Source organism: Heterocephalus glaber, unplaced genomic scaffold, assembly GCF_053883595.1.
Source record: "Heterocephalus glaber isolate CG9 unplaced genomic scaffold, H.glaber_assembly_v1.0 deba00001606, whole genome shotgun sequence".
Lineage (NCBI taxonomy): Eukaryota > Metazoa > Chordata > Mammalia > Rodentia > Bathyergidae > Heterocephalus > Heterocephalus glaber.
In genome coordinates this window covers 20,729,141-20,745,580 of record NW_028258377.1, presented here as the reverse complement: position 1 = coordinate 20,745,580, position 16,440 = coordinate 20,729,141, and the positions used below count along the sequence as shown (strand labels likewise).

General features: G+C 44.7%; 1 protein-coding gene across 5 annotated transcripts in view; it reads right to left on the bottom strand.

The window, feature by feature from the left end:
* Positions 1–16,440, bottom strand: part of Slit3 (slit guidance ligand 3) — a 606,864-nt gene that overhangs the window by 61,680 nt on the left and 528,744 nt on the right. For all 5 annotated transcript variants that reach the window (XM_004836404.3, XM_087194497.1, XM_021239832.2 and 2 more), the window contains 3 exons: positions 5,182–5,250; positions 3,686–3,757; positions 3,002–3,073 (listed from right to left, as the gene is read on the bottom strand). In XM_004836404.3, coding sequence (XP_004836461.2) covers positions 3,002–3,073; positions 3,686–3,757; positions 5,182–5,250 — 213 coding nt within the window. The remainder of the gene's footprint in view (positions 1–3,001; positions 3,074–3,685; positions 3,758–5,181; positions 5,251–16,440) is intronic.

Sequence of the window (16,440 nt, the reverse complement as noted above, 5' to 3'; positions counted from 1 at the left end):
ATACACCCCACACATACTCATACATATCGCGCACCCCCAAGTCTTCTATTGCTTTCTGATCACTTTTTTGACCTTTGTCTATGGCTAAACTTTGATATTCATCTTCTTTGTTGTGTCAAACACTAAGCATCTGATCATTTCTGAAATTTTCATCGTAATAATGAAACCTTCAGAAAGGAGGGGCTATCCAAATGTTCAAATGCAGCTAAGGATAATGTAACTCCTGATTTCAAAAACCTATCTTTCCCCCAACTCCCTAACTTGTTACATCTTCATTCACCTTTAATTTTGCCTTTATTTTTTTTTTTTTGTACCAGGGATTGAACTTGGGTCCTTGCGCTTGCGAGGCAGGCAGCAGAACCACTGAGCTAAATCCCCAGCCTATGCCTTCACGTATTACAGAAATGACTATAGGAACAGCTGGTTATCAATGATAGTTTTTCACTAACAGTATTTCACTAACAATATTTGTTCCCTAACAGTCTTTCTTCATAGGCATAAATGTTTTAACAAGTTATAATTACATTATGTTTCTTTATCAGCATGTGAATGCTGTGTGATAAATCCTTCTCTGCATTGCTATCTAGTTTTCATCCTTGTCTCTTTTAATAACTATACTTCACTGACTGGTTGTATTATAGCTCCCTTAAACATTTCCCCACTGTGGCCCTTTTAGGTGATAATTAAAATTTAGGTTAAAAATAACAGTGCAACAAAGATCTTAGTGCACAGAACCTTTCCTTCATTTTGAATTATTCTTTAACATAAATTCCTACATGTGCAGTTACTGGGAGAAAGGATACAAATATCATAAAAATACAGCCTATAAACACTTTTATTTTTCCTGAATTGGCCCTTATGCAGTAAATGTTTGCTCCTCACTGAGATAGATGGTTGGATTGAGGGGCTTGGAGATCTCCTTTTATCCTTGAGATCTCATGATTCGAAAACAGTGATGCTAAAGGCCGACTAATTCTGAAGTCAAGAAGCAGGCACCAGGGTGTTGTATGTTCATGTGTATTTCTGATTGACTAATGGTAGTACTGGCACCAGGGAGGGACAGACAAGGGGGCAAAGAACCCTGGACAGGCTGTAATACTCACCCCACTACCCCAGTAGACAGATCGACAGGCCAATGCTATTTTTCTCTCCCTCTAAAACAGAGTTGTGCCAACTGGAGCTACTTTAATTATGAGCATATGCACACAGATCTGCTTAAAATCGGTAGCACTCCCCATCAGCAAACCCACACACAGAACCGTCAGAAGGAATGGCAGACAATAGGCTGGTATGAGGGGGGACAGTGGGAGCTGGGAGGGGCACTGGTCCAGCGCTCACCCTGGCCAACGAGAGGTGCTCATCTCCTGTTGTGTTCAATTGGAAATGGGGAAATAGTCCTGCTGATGTTTCCATTCTCCAACTCCCCAGAGAAGGTGGATAATAAATAAGTGACAATAACAGATTGCACACTGTCAGTGCCAGTACTTCTTTGCCCCCAGAGAATTGATTTTTAATAACAGTGCAGATGACATGTGGCGGGAGTTGTCGCTGACATGGGTGTTTTGTGGGCTTCAATGAATCACATCAGCCTGGAGCCTCTGGAATGGACCAGCTTGTTGGGTGCTGTTTGCTGGCTGTTATCAGGCCCTGGGAAGGGTGCTGGGACTCCGAATCAGGAGGCTGGATTGAGACTGACTAGTAGACCGTGGCTATCTACTTCACCAATGTGGGCCTCAGTTTCCCAAATTTTTAAAGTTGGCATCTGCTCAAGCTGACAGCATTGTTGCCAAAGGTTATATGAAGAACTGGCCATGAAAAGCCCCATCAAATATGGTGGCTACTGTTACAGTAATAATGGGTCAGAAAGGCAGGAGATTGACAGGTTCGGGGCAGAATGTCTGGCGTCTCTGTTCTCATGAGAGTATCACTCAAGGGCCAATATTCAAAGGATCAATTCAGGGAATCTTCATTGACAAATAAAATAAATGTAAGATGAAAAGGCACAAAAATCAGGTGACAATCAGGCCTAGGTGGGGTGCCTTCCTGCCCTAGCAAGCTATGAAGTGTGAACAGTAACAACAAATGGATATTTACTACGTGTCACAGTTGCCAGTCCTAAGCTAAGACTTTTACATCCAGCATCTCACTGAATCCTTATAAGACTCTGTGCGGCAATTACCATAATTATCTGATTTTATGGATGAAAGGACACACAATGAGGGAGGAATAGAGCTGTGCTTGGAAAGCAGATGACTCCACGGTCCTCTAGACTTTCTACAGAGCAAATCTACCTCAAGTAGGCTGCCCCGACTCAACTGTAGGACAGGGCCAGACAGACAAGATGACGAGTGTGGAGGCTGCAGACTGTATAGCTCTGTCCAAAGCTGCAGGGCTGCTCAGCCAAGAAGTAATGCAGAAGCAAGGCCCTGGTATGGCCAGGACTTTTAATTTTCTCAGAGAATGTAGAAATTAGGGTTTTGGGGGGAGGACCCTGGGTTATTTAAATATTGGCAGGTTACTACTCTGAGCCAACTCTCTGGGAGCTGGAACAGGCTCCTGTGACCTCTGGTGTGTGAGCTTTGTTACCTTGCAGAGGAGGAGCACGCTGAGTCACTCCTGTGAAGCCAGAGGCCACAGCTGCACAAACCTGACCATGAGAATGAGGCTCCGTGCCACACCCAGCACTCACTACGGGAGGGCAGCGTGTAATTACATATTCCTATTTTCACCAGGGAAGCCCTGCTGATCCCACTTTACACATAAAGAGATGGAGACTCAAAGGAGCTATGTGAGGTGCCCAAGGTCCCACGAGCGTCAGTGATGGGCTGCGCCCCAGGAGTGGGTGACTCTGGGGTACTCTCTGGACCTCTTTGGGCAATTAAGAGTGCTGGGTGGGAGGTGTGGCCCTGGAGCAAAAGAGAATGAGGAAGGGGAGTGCTCGGCATTCCTCCTGCTGTTGCCCAGTACTGGGCAGCTCAGCACCAGGGGCCCGGGTACTCACAGCACTCGGAGGGACCGCAGTCCGTTGAAGGCATGGATGGGGATGCATCTCAGCCGGTTGTAGCTCAGGATCCTGTGGAAAGGGAGGTAGGAGCCTGTTGGCTGTTCCTATTTTTACCACTCTTGGTGCACATGCTGTGTGTCAAAGCAAAGTTTCTTCCGTTTCCCAATTTTAAAATATTGACAAAAGCATCCTAACAATAAAAGGAAGAGAAACTTCTATCGCTGCAGGAAGCTCATGAGCTTCAGCTTTCCAGTTTCCCACCGTGTTGCAGAGCAGGCTGACTCCCTTACCAGCTTTCCTTAACTTCTCTCTACTGTAAAATGCTGTATGCTTACAACACGCAAAGCTAACGGAAAAGAAATGGATCTGTGCAAATATAATCGTGTAGGGAAACCTTCCACTGGGAAAGAAAACTCACACATCATGGAAGCTATTTTACGGACAGTCTCCTTCAGAAGTAATGAAGTTCCAGTTTCTCTGTCTGCCTAGGCAGTAAAGTTCGAATCTGCTTTATTTTCCTTTTGAAAGGTAAGGCTTCACCTTACCCTTCACCTGGGCAACCACAGCCCTGAGGGCAACCTCACTAGAGCACAGAACCTAAGAGTGAGGGGAGAGAGGGAAAGGATGGCCACTCACTGCTGGGCCATGAGAACAGTGCATGTGGACTCTCGCTATACTCACAGAGTAGAGAGGTGAGACATATTGCTGAAGGTGTAATTAGTCAGCACACCAATGCTATTGTTGCTCAGGTCACTGGGAAAAGTAAAAAAAAAAAAAACAACAAAATTTATTGAAAACTGCATTGAAGGAGGCCAAAGTATCATACATGAATTCCACCAATAAATTCATCCATCTGCCCATCTATCCATCCACTCATTCACCCACCCACACATCCTCTATCTGCCAACCAACTCATTCACCCACTTACTAATTCACTCAGCCATCCATCCACTCATCCATCCATCAGTCCAGATACCTACCCATATACCCCCTCTAACCTGTCTCCTAAGAGGCAATCTGCTAAGATGGAATAAATGATTCTCCAGCTTTTCCATGGAGATAAATACCCTGAGCAGTGGCAACATTAGCTCCAAATTTGAATCACTTGGAGAGCTTTTAAATTCTGTGATATCTGAGTTTTGTGTCCAAATATTTTGATTTAGATGGCCCAGGGTGGGCTTTAGCATTAATATAAAAAATTCCTCTTCCTCCTCCTCTGGAGATTCTTTTCATCAGCTGACATTTATAATCACTGTTATACAATGTAGTGATTCCTAACTGGGGGTCACTTTTGCTCTTCCAATACCATTAGGCAATGTCTAGAGACATTTTTGGTGGTCACGACTGGGAGAAGTGCCACTGGTATCTAGTAGGCTCAGGGATGCTGATAAGCATTCCACAATATCCATGCTAGCTCCCCACATCCAAGAACTATCTGGGTTCAGATGTCCACAGAGTCCTCATCTAGACACTGGTTTCATCAATGGGCCTGCTACTTTCCAAAGAGTGATGCTCTTTCATTCTGAAAGAGCCTTCATTTTACTCTTGTAGCCTGGGCCCCTTCCCTCCTGAGCAGTCATGGACATCTTTCAATTACCGCCTGCCCGCCCCCCCCCAATTCTTCTGCCCCTGAGCCTTTTGGGAAGGCAGTGGGCTGCCTGGCTTCCTGAGCCTGGCCCATGCATAGCACCTCTGTTTCTCATGAGGGGGCTTTCTGGGTCTGGGAAGACTTGGAGGTAGTAGCAGTTAGCACCTGAAGGATTCTCAGTTTGAACCATGTACTTGGACGTTTCAGATAGAATTAAAGGAGGAGAAAGAAGAAACGCCCACTTTATGCTTTTGGCAAATCTAAGCATGGCTGCAGCTTGCAAGAAGCTGAAGACAGAGGAGGCTTAGGAATTGAACTTAGACCATGGAAGGTCAGAGGCTTCGCGGCTCCCCCAACCCAAGCAAGAAGGTGGTTCTGATGGCCCACGTTGCCAAGCTCTGGGAATTCTGCATGCCTAAGTCTCGGCCATCTGGTCCTCCTAGTTGCATTTCCCCTACTCCACCCAGGGAGGGAAGTTAGGAAAGGCTGCCTCAGCCAGCAGCACTCTTCTCTCCTCGCCTCCACATCAGTTTCCTGAGCTACCCTAGGAGCCAAAAATAAATGTCCCAGCCAACATCCGGGTCCTTACATAAGCGTCAGGTGTCGGAGGGCAGACAGTTCTCTGGGCACAGCTGTTAAGTGGTTTCCTTCCAGGTACCTGAAAGAGAGGTGCAGAGTGCCAAGATGTGGAGAAAAGACTGCACAATCGGTCACTTTCTCAGACAGGCCTCCCTGACCGCATGGGTTAGTTTGACTCCCTTTTTTACTTTTCTACTTTATATTTAGTTATTTTCTTTTTTATTTTAGCTTTTTTATTTTCCTCTTCAAAGCACATACTACATTTGCCACTTAATATTTGTGTGATTATTCCACTAATGAAGTCTTCCTCCCCTGGACTGGTAAGTTTCATGATGTAGGGTTCTCGTCTAAAATTACTATTTTTTTTTTTTTTGGTACCGGGGATCGAACTTGGGTCTTTGCGCTTGGGTAGCAGGCAGTGAAAACACTGAGCTAAATCCCTGGCCCTAAAATTACTCACTATTGAATCCCCAAAAGGCTCATGTATTTGTTTAATAAATCAAATACTCAATTTATGCTAAGCCATCACCATACCCTTATATAGCAGAGATTTAGTTTCCGGGAAGCAGTTCAGAGATGTTAAAAAACTTGCCCACGGTCACACAGTGAGCAAGTGGCTGAGCTAGGACTAGAACCCAGGTCTCTCTAACTGTACTGTCACCACAACTTTGTACAGCCTCTATTTGACTCCTGGAAGGTGGTAGAAGTGATCCAAAATTCATATTAGGGACTTTAATCCAGTATTGAGCATCTCTAATGTGCATTTGGAAAGTGAGAACAGAAAGCCAGGTGAGGCACACGGCTCTAATCCCAGCACTCTGGAGGCTGAGGCAGGAGGATTGCCATGAGTTTGAGGCTACCTTGGGCTACATAAGGAGTTCAAGACCAGCCTGAATTACATGGTGAGACCCTTTCTCAAAAAAAAAAAAAGGAAACTGAGAAACTCTGTTACCTAGAACACTGCTATGGCTCCCAGCAGGAGGACAGGGACAGGCTGAAAGGGACAGGGCTTCAGAATGAGGATGTGCTCAACAGATGAGGACCCTCCTGGATAGGTAAAGGCTTAGCCTAGGCTCCGGGGTTTTGTGCTCAGTGATGGTGAGGCAGGAAGTTCAAGTGTGTTTAAGATCAGAGAAGGAAGTTTCATTGAAATTACATAGTCATGAATTACAAAGGCTGCTACTACCTATCAAGATTATGAATACCCTCCAGGGGGGACATAGGCCAGTTCGTTCACTCCTACTCTTGCTACAAAACCCCTTTCCCAAGCTTCCTGTTGTGCTCAGAACAAAACTGCGAAACCATTACGAAGGTTACAAGATGTGCCTGAATCTTCGGGGTGGATTTCCCTTGAGTGGAAGCTCTCACAATGTTCACTGTCACACAGTTCACACTCAGTGGATCCTCTATCCAGGCAATGCCTGTCTTCAGCTCCAGGACAGACTCTGGATCTATCTTTCGCTAGCTCAGTGCTTCTCCATGCTTAGCTTACATGCAAATCACCTGTAATCTTGATTTTTTAAAAAAGCAGATTCAGATCCAGTAAGTCTGGGGTAAGTTGGAGAACCTGCACTTCCAACAAGCTGCCTGGTAGTGGGAACCACCGGTCTACAGACCACACTGAGTAATAAGGTGCGAACATTCTGCCTGGTGCCTTTTGTCCACTACCACAGAATGATTGAATGGGAGAAGAAATGAGTTAAAACAGGATATGGACAAGTTTGTCAATGACTAAGCTGGGTTTAACTTTATAATGAAGACTCTTCCTATGGTCAGCCTCTAGGGATTCACATGGCACAGAACTCCAGGTAGGTCCGGATAAGGTCTTTGGTTGCCATGGGATATTGGATTAATGTTCCTTTGGTCTTTGATACTTTTGTGTACCTGTTATATGCCCAGAGCTATGCTAGAAGCTGGGGAGGCAGATTCTACATCTGTCTTTAGACAGTTTTCTCAGCTGGCCTAATATTCAGCCATGCTTAGATGATGCCCTCAGGCAGAAGAGCTAAGAGAAATCCATTCATTCATGTATTCATTTATCCAGGCACAAGTATTTATTGAACAACTCTGCTTGCAGGTACTGAATGTACCGGTGAATAAGACAGCAGCAATGCCTGCTGCTTTTGCATGATTAAAAATCTAATGGCAGTTGGGCATGGTGGTGCATGCCTGTAATCCAGCCTACTCAGGAGGCTGAGGCAAGAGGATCAAAATTTTGAGGCCAGCCTGGGTAACATAGTAAGATCCTTTCTAAAAAAACAAAGCAAAACCCAAACTAAAACAAACAAAAACTAATGGAAGAGAGTAAAGAGGGGGCCATACACACAGAGAGACATGAATTGCAAATTACAGTCTGTGCTTATGAGGGAAGGAGCAGAGTGGTGTGCTGGAGAATGCCCAGGGGCTCAGTGCAGAAAGCAGCAGCTGAGGAGAGATACAAGGTGAGCAAGAGCAGAGGTAGGAGAGAGGGAGGCCAGTCCAAGGGCAGCTTGTGGAGGGCCCCAAGTTTGAGCCTCAAGGCAGGGAAAGAAGGTGGGGAAGCTGAAATCTCATGGGCCGTGGACAATGGTCATGAGGCAGACCTCTGAGGCCCACTGAGGCCTTGGAGATCATTTCATTTGAGGCAGAAGCTGAGGTTGACCAGGGCTTCCGGGTGCTCTCCCCTGTCCTTCCCCAAACAGTAGGCTGCAGGCCCTTGGCATTCTGTGTGGATAGTGGCCCTATACATCAACAGGGTCAGGGCTCAGCGGGGTGGGGGGACAATAATGGGGAGGCCTCCAGCTTTCTCCCTTGGGGAGGGAGATGGGATAGTAGGATTCTAAGGTCTGCACAAGCTGAAGGGCTCTGGCCTGCATACCCGCAGGAAGTATGGTATGGAAAGTGGTGTGGGGGGACACTTGGAAGCAGTGGCTAGATGAAGGATCAGGACAGCCATGAGGAAATGGTCTAGGAACCATCTCTCCTGAGGGAGACTAAGCCTAGGGAGCTGTGGTGTCTGACAACATGTGATAGCTTATATATGGATGCCCCCCCCCCGCCCCCAAGCCTCATGCACTCATAGGTGGAGTTTTTGGGAGGTAACTGGGTCATGGGTGTGTGATGCTGGGAAGTGAAGCCTGGTAGGAGATGGGTCACTGTGGGCATGGCCTGGAGGGTATATATCCCCCAATTTCCCTTGATCTCCCATGCTGCTTCCTGCCTGCCCTGCCATGGACTGTTTCTCCTCTGCCAGGCCCCTCTGCCATGCCACCCTGCCTTGGGGCCAGCTGGCTATGGCCTGAAACTTGTACAAACTATGAGCCAAAATAAACCTTTCCTCCTTTAACTTGTAGCTGTCAGGTATTTTGTCCCATCAATGAGAAAGTAACTAAGATACAACACTTACCCTCTTCTCTGCTCCCCTCATTCTGCACATTATCTGGTTTCCACTGGTTTGGAATGACTACTTAGTAAGATAGAAACCAGAATAAAATGCTCAAATATTGTGTCTCTTTGCTGGGATATTTGCAGAAGGCACTTGAAAAGCACACATGAAGGTACCCATGGGTTAGGGCTGCTGTGTCCCTTAAGGCAAGTAACTTTTTACAATTTTTTAATTACATTTTTAGGAGTAGGAAAGGTTTATTGGGGAATAGGAATAGCTCCTGAGAGACAGGAGAGGTTCCAAAGGTGGGTTGCCACTGAGTCCCTTTGTCAGGGGTAATTTATACAGCAAAGTCATAAATGTGACTATAGTGTAGGTCAAATTATAATCAACCAATAAGATTACAAGTATAGCCACTTAGCTAATATTGCTCCAATAGGGAAGTGGGGCATGTGGCAAGGGTATAGGGCTAACATCATTAACCTTGGTTTATCTGACTTCTAAAACAGGAACATTTTGGGAAGGGATGGGCCCAGATGTTCTGGTCTGATGCATATCTGGCCTTAGTGGACTGGGCGCTACTAATGACAGTTTTGTGTAAAGTCTGTAACTTTACTTCACAGATAACACAGGACAAGGACAAGACCAGAACTCAAACAAAACTCACCAGTGCTCTCTGAGGTTTAGTCCTAATGTTCTGGGATAGACTCAAGTCTGTTACCTCATCTAATCCTCTGGAGCTGGGATGGAGGGTATTTTGCTAAGGCTCAGAGAAGTAATCAGTAAGTGTGGGAATAGGATTTAAACTCACATCTGCTGGATTTTGGAGCATGAGAAGTCAATTCAATGCAGTTTCATATTTGCACTTTGAATTTCTTATTTTCAACTCAAGTCATTATGGTTTTCAGATTATATATGGCTGTCCCATGAAGGATTGGTTACAGGACCCCACTGATACCAAAATTCAAGGATGCTCAAGTCCCTCACATAAAACTGCATCATATTTGCATATAATGTATGTGTATTTTCCTGTATTCTTTTAAATCATCTCTAGATGGTTAATAATACATAATTCCATGTAAATGCTATATAAACAGTTGTTTTACTGTATTGCTTAGGAAAAATGACAACATTTCTGTATCTGCTCATTACAGATGCAATTCCTCCTCCAAATATTTTCAATCTACAATCAGTTCAATCTGAAGATGCAGAACTCATGGGTACAATGGGGGCTGACTATAGTCTACGATAGAATTTATTTTTTTCTCTGAACACTGCTAGACTGTAAGCTCCACGAGGGCTGAGATTTTTGCTAGTTTTGTCTTGCATAGTATAGTGTTCAGATCATAATAGGGACTCAAATATTTATTGAATGAATTAATGGATGCCTGAAAGGGCTGTTCACAGGACTTTGGATTACAAAAAGAAAACCAAAAGCCCACAGTGTCTCTAAGAATGCCCTGTGCCTGGCCCAGGTTACACTGTATGCCAGGCCATGCTTTGCAAATGCAGGGATTTGCTGACAGTTGACTGGAAGCATAAATGACCACTGAAATTCAGGGATGCTGACAGTGTCCTTAGCCAGACAGATGCTGATAGGGAGTCAGGACCCTGGAGGAGACATCTGGAGCTGCTGGGGCCCACAGAGCCAGTTGTGGCCTGCAACTGGGCTCTGATCCACACTATGCCAATGCAGACTTAAAAGCCTTGGTAGCGCCCATCCCTTGTTAAGAGATCAGCCACCCAATTCCTGCCCAAATGTGACAAGACTTCTGTGGTCAGTCCTTGTAACAGTTAGGGTTCTCCAGAGAAATAAAACCAAATGGGGTATGTGCATATGCACATGCTTGTGTGTAAAGAAAAATTTCAGGAGACCATAGTTTTGGATTAGGTTCCAGCACTAGGCTCCAATAGACCAGACTAAAAATCAAAACAGAAAGATCCATGTGAAAGTACCCCATCAACAAAGTGAAACTAAGCTGTCCATCTGACCTTCCAAGATACCAGGAAAAATGAGGCAAGAGTGAAATTTTTTAAGCAGGATAGTTTCAATAGACAAGATCAGAAAGTCTCCTCTGCTTTAATCCTTATACAAAAAAGTGACCTAAAGTAACCCAGTATTAACCAATCAGATATTTTCCTATTGTTCTGTCTCCCTGTCTGGGCCTTACAAGGAAAGTGACTTTGAAGTGACCAAGCCTATCTTTGTTGTTTCTGCTTTTTTCAGCCCTTCTCTGTCTGGGAAACCAAGCTTTTCTGTTCAGCCCATTGGATCACTCACTCTATTTTATGACATGAAGTGTCGCCAGGTTAGAATCACAAATTAAAGCCAATTAAGGTCTTTAATGTAAATTTCTGTCATTTTACTGTGTGTGTGTGTGCCTGTGTGTGAGATACGAACTTATATTAAGGAATGGGCTCATGCTACTGTGGAGCTGGCAAGTCTGAAATTTATAGGCCTGGCTGGTGGCGGACTGGAAACTCAAGCAGGGTTTCTATAGTTCTCAGAAATGCGGGGACAGAATTCCTTTTTCTCTGGGAAAACTGATTCCCCCTACTGCCACCTCTTCTTAAAATCTTCAACTGACTAGATGAAGATTTTCACTTCCACATTAGGAACTATAATCTCTATTACTTAAAAAGTCTACTGATTGTAGGTATTAATTGCATCTATAAAATACATTCACAGCAACATCTAGACTAACTGGGTACCACAGCCTTGTGGAACTGATACATGAAATTAGCCTCCCTGTTCTGCTTCATCTTAGATAAAACTTGCCCTTTACTGATGGGCCTGTCCCTCCTCAGATGCCCCAAGCCCCTCTGCATGGAGGGGGCTCAGGCCTTTCCCCATACTGGTTCTTTTCCTCCCTCCTTTCATGGTTATCTCCTACAATGCCTAGATCTCATTTCAAGCACCATTTTATCTCCCTCCTATCAGGCTACATACCCACAGGTGGCATTACAGGCCCCCAAAGCTTTGGGTGTATTTTCTTCACAGCATTTAACTGTACGGTGACATCTTTGGTGCGACTCTGTGATCAGCAGAACCATGTCTGTGTTGCTCACCACGCTTTCCCACACACTGCCTGCCAACACTAGATGCTCAGGCAACATCATCTGGATGATGAAATCCAGAACTCCCCAGGTGGAGCTGCATTTGGCACTGCAGAGCTAAGCGGGAGCCGCTTTCAGCACAGAATGTCCCCAGTGACCTGGCATGGTGGCTTGGAAGACGCAGAATCAAAAAGTTCCACTTTCAGAAATGCAGATGTGGTGGTGAGGGAAAGCTCCCTTTGTAGGAGGCCCTTGATGAAAACTCTGAACTCCAAAGTTGCCTGTAGCTGCAACTCAGGCTCCCAGGGACCATTTCAGAAGACTGCCCTTTGCCCCTCAGCCTTAGAACTGCCAGAGCATTTCCAGCAGGTCAGCCTTTGCATTGACTTGCATTTAAATGCTCGGCTTCAGCCCCAGCGCAAGCACTTGCGGATACAATTGCCTCGCACAAAAACCCACTCAGGTCTCTTTGAATGGATGCTCCCACCCCTGTTTCACGCTTTGCAGAACTAACTGATACCCACAGAGAATGCTAGCACCAGCTGAATGGTGATGGAGGGGGAGAGCCATCACCTTCCAGTAGACCCACCTGAGGCCAGGATTTCTGCCAGAGGCCTGGGGGAACGTGGGGCAGCTTAGGAGCTGGGCAGTGGAGGCTCAAATTCTGGCTATGTAATAGCTGTGTGATTTTGGGCATTTACTCAGTCGCACAATGAGGATTATAAGAATCACTGCCTTGATGTGATTATGAAGACTCAATAAGAGTCTCTGTGGGTAGATCTTGATAATTTTGAAAATGTAAACTTATACACACACATATCTATATCCAATAATGCATATGCTTATCAAAAGAATTGATTCTTGGCCCTCCTTTCCCTATCTTCACCCAGAATAATCCTTCTAAAATGAGAACTGGATCATGCCACTTTCCTGCTTAAAATTCGTCCTTGGCGCTTTCATTTCTCTAGGGATGAGTCAGCCGTCCCCTGGCTTGCAGAACTTACATGTGCCTTCTCAAGTTTCTAGCACACACCACGCTCTTTCTTATTTCCTTTGCTGCATCTCATGACTTTGGTTTCTTCAATATAAAATTTTCCACCTTGAGGGGCTCCTAAAAACATGTGCTTCCTAGCTATTTCTCCTCTGTATTTTCCTGGGAATTCCTACTCTATTCCTTATCAAAATGGGTCATTTATTGGTTAGTTTTCTTATTATCTTTTCTCCCCATTCTAAGTTTCTGAGATCAGAGATGTGACTGTTACATTAGCTGCTGTATACCCTGCTCCCCTGACAGTGTCTGGTACAATAAACTCCGTGAATACTTGAACAAGTGAAGGGAGCTTTCTTAGTGTTCAGCCTGTATTCACTGCCTAACAGTGCCGAGAATTGTTCTCTACAGATGGCATCTGCTGAGGTCTTAGCTGGGCCATGGCCTGTGCCTGGACTCCTAAGCTGTGCCCAGAACCAGCCCCCTTTCCAAAGATGGGATCAAATTCCCCTGGCTGGCTGGAGGCACATTTCAGTCTCTCTCCCTAGGCAGAAAAAGGCAAGCATGCAGTCAGTGAGGGCCAGTGGCTCTACTCAGTGCTCTGGGGAGTATGCTCAGTGTGGAGGCAGGAGGAAGCAACCTCTTTCCGGAGAGCAGCTGGCATGGCCAGAGAACACTGGCCAGAACACTGACGGGGTCACAGACCACGTGGCAGAGGTCCTGAGTTTACATTCTCCCTGCTTAACTTAATCTGCAGATAACAGATTTTGAGAGGACTCATGTCTGTCCACTGAAAATCCTTAACAAGCCAGGCCACTGGGCAGTACTACAGGGACTTGGGCCTCTGCCACCGGGAGGCTACGGTTTACTAATAGAGCAGCAGGGTCAGGCAGACCCTGGCTTGAATCTATGCTCTGCTTCTTATTGGCAACATCATCATAAAAATTATTCAATCAAGCACAGAAAGACAAATAATGTGTGTTCTGTTTTATATATGAAAGGTGAAAAAATTGAACTCATAGAAGTAGAGAACAGAGGAGTAGTGACCAGATGCTGGAGAGAATAGTGGGGATAGTGGAAAGCAGAAATGGAGAGAGGCTGGTGATTGGGTGCAGGGTACAATTGGATAGAAATAACCTCATTGTTCTGTAGCATGGTAGGGAAACTATGGTTGACAATAATTAATTGTAGATTTCAAAATAGTTAGTAGAGAGGATTTTGAATGTTCCTGCTACAAGGAAATAATAAATGCTTGAGGTAATAGATATGCAACTCTGATCTGATCATTATAAATTGAATACATGCACTTAAATGTCACACTGTATCTCCTAAACAGGTACAGCTATTCTGTGTCAACTAAAATTTTTTAAATTAAAAAAATACTCAACCATCCTAGCCTCAGTTATATGTCAAATGGGATTAATACAACTTGCATTGAAGAGTTGCTGGCCAGATTAAATGGGAATGTCTATTAAAATAATTCTACACCGCACCAGGCACACGGTGGATGTACCATCACCAGTAACAGTGGTGGTTTCATTGCACACGGCACATTCCTCCTCGCCTTCTTAAAGGCCAGTGTGAGTGAAACTTCTGGGATCCCTCTCTACCCCAGAGTCCCTACTGTGGATGCCACTGCTCTGTGCTCATCATGGACTGTATTGTTCTGCCTTCTCCTGCATTTTGTTCAGCCCACAGTTAGACTATAGATGAGGAGAAGGCCCGGAGCTGCTTTCTGGATCCCAGACTCCCATTCTCTAAGCCTCTGGAGCTGACAGTGCCAGGCCAAGCCCTCCATCTCCTTCAGCCAGTACATCCTTGTCCTCACTGCCTGCCACACTTCTTTTGGACCTCAGCCCTGTGCTGGCCTTCCTGCCTCCTGGTCAAGCCCTGCCTGTCCCAGCTCCTGTCGGTGCCGTGTGCATGTGTGCACACTCGCGTGCACAAATCCTGTCCTCTGGTAACTATGCCTCGGGAAGAAGTCGCTTGTTCCCTCTCCTCTCCTTGGCATATCAATTGTAGGACAACAAATCCACGACCGTGATCCTCAGACCAAAATTAGAACACAGACTTCCTGGCATTTAACCATGGGCAGGCTGTGGGTAGACACTGTTCCCCAGCATTAGATTCTGATTCTCTTCTCTAGCCTCTAAGAAGATGAAGCCTTGTAGAGCTTGCATCCAGAACCAGAAACACTCGATGTTTGTAAGCATCCTCATACATGGAAGCAACTTCTAGATAAGCCTGATCTCTAAAAAGGTGTTTACACAGTAATAATTGTACTTTCTGAAAGCCATGAGGTCCTACTCTTCAGGGGAGTACTTACGGCAGTGACTTGGAGGGCTGAAGTGTTCTGCACCTCTTCTGTCCTGCTTTCAAGAAGATTTTGTAGGCTTCCCTTGCAAATCCTGCCAGTTTGTAATGATTAGCATGGTTCTCAGGGTCATCCACAGACTGAGGTGAGTCTTTGAGACCCTTTCAAGGATCTATGAGGCCCAAATTATATTTGCAACAAGATTAAAGCATAATTTTCCTTTTTGTCCTGGGCTGATGTTTGCACTGATAGTAGACACTCAGTAGAGGGGACAACTGCTGCCACTTCAGTTGGATGAGGGCAGGGATGCCAAATGACATCAGCAACCCCTGTATTCTCTGTGAACTTGCAGATGGAAATAAAAAAGCATATTTCACCATTTCACTTAAGAATGCCCTTGAATGAAGCAGTGCAAATTATTAATTATACTAACTCAACTTCTGAGCACATATTTCTTTAATATGGGTGACAAAATAGGATTTGTGCATAATGCACTTCCACCTGTAAAGCACCTGGCTGTCATAAGACAAAGCATCTGTGTCATTGTGTCACTCACTGAGCTAGCTGGTTGTTAATTTTTTCATGAAACACATTTTTTTTTTTTAAGAATAACTGGCAAACTGGTTAGTCAGGGATATTTAGCTTCTAAAAAAAATGAACAATGTGATCCTGTCACCTCAAGGCAAACCAAGGATGGTATTTGCTGCCAGTGGTAAAATTTCAGCTTCCAAGTGAAAACGAAAACTTTAGAAAACTTGCAACTGCCACACTGAGCCTGGCAACTGCCCTTAAAGACTTTTCTGATGTGATTGGTGGTGATATCAAGGGACATGACACTATTTTATACTGTACAATGCTTGTGTCAACATTTGGAAAATCTGCATAACTCAGTGAGCCACTATTTTCTACATGACCAATGGGTGATATTACAAGATCATGCCTGGGGGAAAGAAAGGTCCATCCAAAAGTCACGACAGACCAGCGGGTCTTGGTATAAGAGAGGAGATGAAGTGCACTGCTATGGGTACAGGTTCCACACAACAAGATTTTCACAAACTACCACTGGTTGAGCTTGGATATAGCATCAAATGAAAAAATCCATAATTATCTGAATGGGCTCTTAAAATGCTCTCTACTTTTCCAACCACTCACCTATGTAAAGCTAGATTTTCTGCTTCTATTTTGCCCTAACAACATATCACAGTGGGATGAATGCAAAGAAGGAAGAGCCAACTGTCATCTGTGAATCCAGACAGTAGAGAGATCCATAGAAGTATAGGACAGCATCACTGTTTTTAATTAAACTGTTTTTGCTCTGTTTATCATAAAATGTTTCTTATATAAATATGTAATAGGTATAAAATTATTTTAAAATGGAATAAAAATGCATATTTAAAAAATCTCAGTGTTAATTCCTAATGTGGTAAATACCAATAGATAGAACCCACACAGACACAATTCTTGGAGTCATGGATGCTTTTGAAAAGCACGAAAAGGTCCTGAAGCCCAAAAGTTTCAAAACTTTGGGTATAATGGTTAAGAGCAG